The sequence below is a fragment of the Corvus brachyrhynchos genome, unplaced genomic scaffold, assembly GCF_000691975.1.
Source record: "Corvus brachyrhynchos isolate BGI_N302 unplaced genomic scaffold, ASM69197v1 scaffold18, whole genome shotgun sequence".
NCBI lineage: Eukaryota > Metazoa > Chordata > Aves > Passeriformes > Corvidae > Corvus > Corvus brachyrhynchos.
The window spans coordinates 4,350,857-4,360,828 of record NW_008246064.1 but is presented as its reverse complement, the minus strand read 5'-3'; the positions used below and the strand labels follow the sequence as shown (position 1 = coordinate 4,360,828).

The 9,972-nt window shown below is 41.3% G+C and overlaps 1 protein-coding gene across 1 annotated transcript in view; it reads right to left on the bottom strand.

The window, feature by feature from the left end:
• The window catches only part of LOC103623944 (sodium channel protein type 5 subunit alpha-like), a 215,327-nt gene that overhangs the window by 10,579 nt on the left and 194,776 nt on the right, over positions 1-9,972 (bottom strand). Inside the window, 1 exon segment of the mRNA XM_017746784.1 lies at positions 5,729-6,010. Within this exon segment, the coding sequence (XP_017602273.1) occupies positions 5,729-6,010 (282 nt within the window).

Here is a 9,972-nt window from a genome sequence, read left to right as displayed (position 1 = left end):
GCTGAAGCTTGGGTTCTGCCCTTTTCTAAACCAGGGCAATATAAAAGCCCAGGGAGTTGCATAAATCACAGCTGACTTGAAAGAAGCAAAGGCAATCAACACCTGCTGTGAGCCTGGCCCTGGAAACTCAATCTGCTTTACTGTTCAGATTTTCTTTTATTAAGCTTTATGAAGTCAAGTGTGGTTTGCTTTTTTTAAAAATAATTTTTTAAAGAAGGAAGGATTCCACAGAAGTCAGTGTCTCTTACTGGAACCTTCTGTGCAGAACGGGCAGTGACAGCACTCCTAGGAGAAACACATGGAAGTGATTTTTACTCTTCTGTAGCAAACCCATAACTCCTTGGTCTCATTATGTGCCTCGTATTAGACACAGCCTGATGCCAAGCACACCTGGCATTAGGACTGACTGGCCTGAGCCCCACTGCCTTTTTATGGGTTCTCTGGGGTTGTTTCTCATTTCACTTCTCACCCATTTAGACTTATCCTGAATCTAAGTCAGTGTGAGCAGTTAATGAGGCATTTTTAGATTTATTGATTTAATCAGATTTACACTGGTATGCATGCAGGACCCACACCCAGTATTTTTTTACATCCTGCTGACACTTAAGTTGAATTTTGCCCTATTGTGTAGGCATACAATTCCAGATAATGCCAGTAGGAATTTGGCCAGAGGTTACCAAGAGAAACCCAGGCAGTTGGGCTGAGGTGGGTACATTCAGTGGTTTTAGAACTCTTTATTATTATATTAAGTCCTGGAGGTAATGCTGCCTTCCCAATTCCTTCTGAATGCTACTGAGCCAAAGGAAAATGTACAAGAGACCAATGATATTTCTCATGGAAGTATATATAAAATAGTGTTTGAAAGGTTCTACCTATTCTTATCTACTGCTTGAAAGAGATTAGCCCACTCCTCCAAATCAGAACCCTTTGGAAAATCTCTTTCATGGTGCTGTGTGTTAAAAACCACTTTACATGAAAAGCATCTACAGGAACAATCAGCAGTTTTATTAAAACAAATAATTATTTGAACCTGTCATGCTGATACTCCTTACATATTCTAATATTTTCCCTTTTTTGCTTTCTAATCTGATGAAAGACTTTCTGGTGCCATTAGAGCTTTCAGCTCAAAGTGCTGTTCAGGAAGGGTGGCCAGGATGAAACAAGAAATCCTTTCCCTGTGGCACAAAATGATATGATCTCAGCCTGTATTTTTCTCCCACTTGGGAGGAAATCTTTTCTCTTGAGCAGCTATTTTACCCCTCAATGTATAACACAGACACAAGAGACTCTCCTGCAAGGCACAGTGGTTTATAGTGATAAAGGATGATGAAGTGATCTGACAAAAATAAATATTAAGAGAATGAAGTGCTGTGATTTTCTGTTTCCCCCAGTTGTCCAGAAGCAAGAGAATTAAAAATCTCTGAGGCATCTGGAAAGCTTCCCTGGACACTTCAAATGCAGAGGGTAAAAGATACTGAGAATGAAAGAAATATAACACTGAGAAAAGAAATTATATATCTGGAATTAATAACCACTTACACTCTGGATAAGGAAGTGACAAAATCTTCATGGGAGTGTTTGTGATATTATCCTGCCTGGAAGCTATCCAGAGAAACACCATTTTCTACCGAAACTGTCATGTGATGAGATTATCTACTGATAAACTCATCCTGGGATGGGATTACATTTCGTTATTTCACTGGTGGTTAGAGCTGCAATGCAGCAAATTAGTGGGGAGGAGGATAGGTGGGGTGGCACTGGATGCCCTCAAACCAAATAGTGCCTTAAAGTAAAGCAAGTCTTTAAATCTGTAAGCTTTTGGGGTTTAGTTATTTTTCAGGTTTTCTCTTTAAGTCTTTTTCTTTTTCTTTTTTTTTTCTTTTTCTGGTTTTTTTTTCCCCCTAGAAAAAGAAACTGTTCAATAAAAATTCTGCTTTTGGTGGCTGAAACACTGGCCTTCACATTGCTGAAATGTTTCTTTGGGCATTACTGTTGCTGAGAGAAATTTCTGAAAGCCAAGCCAGGGATTTTTTTGCACATTTTGCATCCACAGTGACAGTGAAACCAGGCATTGCAGTTTACAGAAGTGCAAGAGATCGTGTAACTCAGTAACTTTAGACACACACCACTGCCTCATGACCATTTTGTGTCTGATTTATGGGCTCAGTCAGGACATCAAACCTGCCATGAGGGGTTGCTTTAACTCTGCAGCTCCTGCTCGCTGTGCTGGTCTAGGAGTGCTTCTGTTATCTCACCATTCCTTATCTAGAATCCCAAAGTGACAAAGAGTTAATAGGACATATTCAATGATAAGTTGGATATATTCAATCTAAGTCCATTCTGTCCAAGAAGAACTTTTCCAAACAAGCCAGATGCTGCATGAAAGACCACTTGTTTCCTGGATATTCTTCAGTAGATGGCTGAAATTTCAAAACACAGTGCAAAAAAATATGTGGAGGTGATCACAGGGTAGAAGGCAGGGATTCTGCAAGGGAAATGCAAAACTCCTACTGGAAATTTAAGATATTTCTTTGATCAGCTCAAATACAGATTAACAGAACATAGGTGATGTGATACTTTAAGCCAATTGGGAATACAGGAAAAGTACTGGGTTGTAGCAAAACCTTCTTCTTGATAGATTAGAGTTTTAAGAGTGTTAAATCACCAGGAAAGTGAATCATCCTTCCTGCAACTCAAAAAGTTGTGATAATAAAGGTTTCTTCCTCCCCATGAATGATCTTTTTCTTCCTCCTCTTGCTTGTAGAGTGAGCATATTAGTTACCTCTTCCATTTTAGTAACCCGTTTTGGGACAGCCTGTTTGTTATTGGAGGAGCTTGACACAACTTCACATGAATTTCTCAGGCTCATTAACTCAAAGCGGTGTCTTCAGGACAACACGATGGATCCCAATCAAGGTAGGAAAAGAGCAGAAGATATTTGGGACAAATTTCACGCAGTTCTCAACTACATTTTCAGAAAGTTTGCCTCTGGATAGAAGTATGTCCTAAAGTTTCATAGTAGCAACTTTCATTTCTTTCAAATATGCTGCTGAAGAAGACAGAACATCAAGCAGATTTGTTTTCCACATTTCCATTTGGATTTCCAGACATTCAGGCATTCCAAGGGAACTTCAGAGTCACTCAGATTTGTGCTGTGGCAGCTGAAAATGTCAGCAGTCAAAAGACAAGTCGCACTTAAACTCTCCTGTTTTGGATCCTGGAGGCTTGTAACCCAAATGCTTGTCTCCTCCTTGTCCTGCTGTGCACAGTGATGCACAGAGGTGTCTGTCTCTCTAGGAGAGCTGGGCTGTCAGCTGAGCCCCTGCATTTCCCATGGGGGTTGGCTCATGAAATGTGACCCCTTATGGAGAATATTTGGCAAGGGGAACCTGTAATCGACACTCCTGGCAAAGGAGATCCAGATGTTTGGGACCCTTCTCTGTGTGTGTCACCTTTTCACTTTATTGCCTGTGGTTAGCAGCAGACATAAGAGCTCCAGGTGCAAGGATTAAAGCCAAAATCAATCCCCTAATGGAATCTGGCTCCTGCTCTTCCTCTGTGAAGAAGGAGCTGCCACGTGCCGTACAAGCTGAGCTTGTTTCCTGCTAAAATCAGTTTGTTCAGCCTGACCAGGCCTCGGTTTATAACACTTCTTTTGTACTTTTGGAACCATAAAAGCTATTTCTCTCCTACCCAATACAGGATCACAGGTTTGAAAGAAACCTGCAGGGTCATCAAATCCATTTTCAGCTGAAAAAGAGCAGTATTAGCCCGTTCCCTTCAAATGTGTCCTGAGATCCACCTTACAACCAGTTATGTTTCTTCTGCCACCACTGATCCCAACAGAAGTGACTAGAAAAGACTGCTTCAGGATAGTCCTTAGGAAATGCCCACTTAGGAAAAGTTAAAATTTTCAAAAAGCTGGAGCTTGAGTCTTATAAAAGAAATGGTGAAGGCATAGCTACTACTCTGACAGAGTTTTTCCCCCAAAAAGTAGGCATTTCTTATGTAATCAGAGGAATTAAGAAACTTCAGGTAAGGCACAGTATTTTAAACCTGGCAATTCTTGCTCAGCTAGATTGAATGTTTAAATGAAAGACAAAGAAATCACTATATAGAACAGAAAATCTAATTAAAGATGTTCAAAGCACAATAATCTACCCTAGATGCCTGAGCTGAATATCATAATTACATGCAACAGATAAAAGCTGTTGCTCTCAGCAAGTTTATGTTATGGAAAGAACCAAAAGTGGTTGTGCCCATTCCAGTCTGCTTTCCAGAGGGTGTGAAAGCAAAGACTCGATGGAGAGTGGTCAGAACAGAAGACCTCAAACTCAAGTGTTTGCGTACCAGGAACAGCACACATAAGAACAAGGATTTCTACAAGAAAGGAAAATTGGTTCATGGAGCTGTTCCATGCATCTGTGACAGAGAAAACCAGATCTGGGAAAAACAAATTTGCTTCCTGGGAAGGAGAAGAGCTGGCAGATCCCATGGGGACCAGTGGGAGGCTCATGCCCCTTTGGAGGGAGCACAGGGCAATACCCTGCTGCATTGCAAAGGGTGGATTCTGTATGTGACAAATTAATTGAGCTCCAAGCACACCATTTTTTATTCCAGAATAGAGGAATGCCATCACAGGCATTTCAAGAAAGAAACCTCCCTGTCCAAAGACGCAGCAAGGATCTTATTTAACTCTGCATGCAAAAAACGCAACACACACCTCCAAGTGAACATCCAGCCCCTGTCATCATTTGGCTCCAGAGCAAATTAGGAACAATGGAAATAAGCATCCTAACCACTGCTTTACATGGGGGCCCTTTGGAATTGCAACACAAAGCAATTTGTCTGAAATCACCCAACAGTCCAGCAGCAGAGCCTGGAAAAGATGGAGTCTCCTGTGGCTCTATCCATTAGGTTGTCCTGTGTCAAAACACAGTGAATCTCAGTGCACACAACCCATTTATCCGTATCTTACATTTGATGGTGAAAAAAGTTGTAGAAGTGGCTTCCTTCTGCCTTTATAGCTCAAATACTGCCATCATCTTTGAAATGCAACTGTCTTTTGTCTGCTATGCTCTTGCCACCTTGCCAGAGAGGCTGGGCTGGGGGCACTGTCAGCAATCTGATCCCCACCATGACCCATAGTTAGATTCAATCTGACTCATGATTTTAGCAGGTAGACACAAGGTGAGGAACCAGAATAAGAGGCACCAGTATCCTTCTCAAAAATGGAGAGTAGCAGAGGGCCATAAACTAAGGCTACAGCTTTATGCGGTAACTTCTGCTGGGAAACTGAAGGCAATACAACTTCATTTTTTTCCCAGCAGGATACAGTGAAATCCCAGGCTGTTCAGGAAGGCCAGTGCATTCTTGTCTGCATGAACAGTCCTTCCTGGACCATGGCTTCCTTTTCTGCAACTGAACTTTGCTCTGGATTACAATATTGACAAAATAATCTTTAATTCACCTCAATAGTCCAATCACCTCCAAGAGAACTGTATTAGCAATGCAGCAGAAACTCAAATTAAGACCATAAACTGCCATAACATCTCTAGGCCAAGTTAATATGCAAAATATGATTTATTTACGCTTGAGGAAAGGAATTGCCCTGATGGGTAAGGCTGAAAAACCCAGAAAAGCCCAGAGGTTAACCTGAGCTTTTAAACTGATCGTTTCAGTGAGAACAAGCAACATTTGCTCATTGGTTTCTGGTGGCCACACTTACCACTTGTAGCAGAGCCAGGTACCCAGCACCAACATTATCGAAGTTAACTTTAACTTTTGTCCAGTAAAATGTGCCCGACACGTTGTAAAGTATACAGTCACTCATGTTGTTAATAATTTTAGAGTCCAAAGGCATATCTCCTTCTGTCTTATTGATGCACTTCCCAAACTTCCCAGCAAAGAGGTTCACTCCCATGATGCTAAAGATGAGCCAGAAGATGAGGCAGACGAGCAGAACATTCATGATGGAAGGGATGGCTCCCACAAGGGCATTGACCACAACCTTGGAGGAAACAGGAAAGGAAAAACAGAATTAACGTCAGCACTTGTACGGACACTTCGTTAACAAGCTGGTGTGCGCCCTTGATTAATGAGTCTGAACCCTCACGTGGTGACAGGTGGATAAGCACTGACATTACCTCAGGAGCCAGACCACCTCCAGAGGCTTCACACATGACTGTTTTTTCCCTTTGGTAATCAAAGAACGAACCTGTGGGCATCCCATGCAAAGGATTACTTTTTTCCAAGAGGAATCTCTGAAGTCAGGAATCATCTTGACCACTCAAATCTTTCTGGATAGGACACTTCAGTCAAACTATCATAATAATGTGATTAATTGGAAATGGCTGAGGTGCACTACAGTGACTCAAAATAGAGAAAAAAGATTTCTGAAATCTTTGACTCCACTCAGGCCTCTGTAGCCAGTGGGTTGTGAACTATAGCTGTGATAAATTTTGCTTAATTAAATAATAACAGATTGAGACATACTGTACTGAGCCAGCTTCCCCCATCTGATCAGTATGCATGATTAAAACCGTGAAATCATTATAATTTAACAAAAAAAGTCATTATTTTTTTTCCTCTGCCATGCTGTAAAATTCCTACATATTAACCCAGGCAGGGCTGTAAACCCCTGCACAAAATCATACATTAAAATGAAAAGCAGAAGGAGCTTTTAAGGTGTGTGAACGATGGTACTGGAAATGGACTCCATTCTGAACCCAAACACAAAGACAAAGGTCAGACCATCCACAGACCCTCTACAGCTGCCAGGTTTGAATGCAGCACTGTAATACCACTACATCAACCAGGCAAGGTACACATCGTTTACTATTTTGAGCACTGTTGTGGTTTAACATGGTTAAGGCATCTCTGCATGTCAAATCTTACACTAAAGAAACAGAGAATCACAGAATATCCTGAGCTGGAAGGGTCCCACAAGAGTCCAACTCCCAGTCCTGCACAGGGCGCCCCAAGAGTCACACCATGCAAGACATTTTCTGAGGGAAGAACTCTATGACAAAATGTAGTTTCCCCCTTCCTGTGCCACCAGGTTTCTCCATCTTCACAGCCTTTGGAGACGCTGCCTTTGAATGGTCCAGGCAATGCTGCTTCCCAGATAGCTGCAGACACCAGCCCCACAACATGAATTTGTCTCCATCCCTGTCTCATGCTTTGGAGATTAAAATCTGATAGGTGGCCACTCAGCTCTTCTTCTTCTCCATCTACATTTCTGAAACTGAGACAAGGTGATATTGATCCATAAAAATTAAACTTTATTCAATTGTTGAATGTGATTATGGAAAATGTCAGCTCTTTTCTCTTGTGTTAGTGTCCAATTTTCTGACAAGCTAATAATGTAACATTCACTTCTCCATCATTTTTGCATTGCTGCAGAAGAAAAATACCCGGAGGAGTGAAATGGTTTTCATGCATGTATAGCAGCAGCTTCCTCTACAGTACACAATACAAAATTATGTAGATCTTCCAAAACTCAGATTTATATTTTGTGCATTTATGAATGAAGCTGATTTTCACACAGGAAAAGCTGTTTGACCAATCGTTTTGTTTTGTTTTTCTGTATAGGCCCATTCCTGATGACTTTTCTTGGGGTTTTTTTTTGTTTGCTAATTTTATCTTTCAGTTTTGGATGTCAATCAATTTCTAACCTCATCATTTTTAGACCAAATTCACCGTGTTAACCAAAATGCCAAATAATTTCCAAATCAAGGGCTTGTTTGGATATAGCCTTGGCTCTTGTCAAAGCAGTTTTCATTTGCTTCTCTTCACAACAATATTTTTGTTCAGTTTTAACCCATCCAGCTCCCAGTGCCAGCACACAGACATCCAGGTTTCAGCAGTCTAACTGATGGCCATGCCCACATCCTGCTTTTTTCCTTCTGCTGACTTATGTTCAATGGCCTGTAGATAACAGAATACGACATGAGGCTGGAGCAAATCCTGGAACACCTCTCTGAATGAATTATTAACAGGGGGTTCATTCTTTCCTTGCTGCTTCTGCTCTTACACCAGTGTGATGCCATTTTTTCTGGTGGAAGCATTCTTGTTTTGCACTGAGGCAAGTGAGAGGAAGACCTGGATACATAAAGGCAGGTTATTATCATAAATTCGTGTTAAAAGTTCAGCAGCCAACCTTCCCATGGAAAGGGATGAATTTCTGCTGCACTTAGGAATAGCAACATATAAACCCATGTATGAGAAAGGTTTCATATCTGTTGGTTTCCATCAATACCTTTACAGGTGAAACCACCTTCCAGGTGACTTCTTTAGGGACAGTCTAGAAACTGAGCCATCCTCTGCTTTAACCCAGAGTGGTGCAACCTGCAAGCTGTGTTTGCTCCTCAGCTCTTCTGATCTCACAACCTCCTCAGTCAAAGCTGATTCAGATTTTTAATCCAGAAATAGACTTCCATGATGAGTTAATCCTCCCTTTGCTCTGAGCGAGCCCATCAGCCTCCTCGCAGTGATTTCAGGCCCAGACTATAACTCCCAGTGAAGCTCAGGCACAGCTTTTGCAAAGACATCTAATTTACAGTGTCATGATGTCAAATAACAGAGGAAAAAATGTATTATTAGATAATCTGTTCCTGGTGCCCTTTGTCCTCAGTGTTAGAAACAGATGCTGCATTTTTAGGTGGAATTTGTTGAACTTGAGGCCTCTGATGTTAGATTCTCCTATCATTCCCATCCTCACTGGGGGTGAGTTACCACTGCACATTGCTCCAGGTAATTAAAAAATCAGAGCTTCCTTGTAGTTATCATGGTTCTTTCAGATTTCTAATCACACTCATAGTTCCCTGCAGAAACTTCCCCATTTTTAAAACCCCCTTTCCAGCACTTTCATGGAATTCCAGTGTTGAAGCACTGCACTCTCCCTCTGCTTGCTGGGTTATTTCCCTGCATATTCAGGGATTCTAACAGTCATCTCATTTGTCAGACCTGCCCAAAAGCTTGTGTCCTGTTGAACAGTCATCCTGATCCCTACGTCCTTCTCAGCTGCTGTTTTCCAAGAAACATCCCCCACAGTGATCTACATTCCTCCTCCTGAGGTAGCCGATGTATGTGGTTTTATTAAAATGTGTGTTGTACAACAGATCTATTTTTCACTGTGATCCAGATCAGCCAGCATAATTCCCTTATCTGTGATTTCACTTACACTCATTTTGAGTATTGTCAGCAAAGATTTTATATATTCTTCCAGATGCTGTCAAAGTACGGATTAAAGATAGTTCTTATTCTGAACAATCCCTCACCCTGAGACGCTCATCACCTAATTTACAGTGTGGTCACTGTTCACAATTACTTTTTGAGATCCATCAGCCATTTTAAAACATGTTTACTTGTCTTGGTACAAAGCTCATGCTTTCAACACAATGTCCTGTGGTATCAGATTCCTCTCTGAAATCCAAGGATTCTGTATCAGCACAGTTACCGTCATCAGCATAATTTGTAATCAAATCAAAGACCCATATCGGTTTTACAAGAACTATTCCCATGAAATCATGCTAACAAGCATTAATTATGCTGTTCCTTTCCTGCATATATCTTGTAGCAGTCTCACCATGACTTTGCCCAGTATCATTTTCACATTAAATGGTCTGTCATCATTGCCCTCATCTTTCTAAAATACTGTAATAACCTCTCTTGCAGGGAAGTGCCACCTCTGAAATAATTCCTTGATGGACAACAAATGAGGAGACATGAGAGATGTCATTATTTGGAACAGGCAGATCTAAGTAACTTTATTCTGGGATCATGCATGGAAAGCCTCTGGGTCTACAGTAACTGTCAGGTGGGATCCTGGTCTTTCTGGGTCTTTTTTTGGGGATTGAGGGGAAGGATGGCACCAGTTCATCCTTATTTTGCAGACCTCTCATGTTATAGTAGCTGCTGAGACTTGTGTCAAACTTGCACAGGTCCCAGACTGTTTGAAGATAGGGAAAG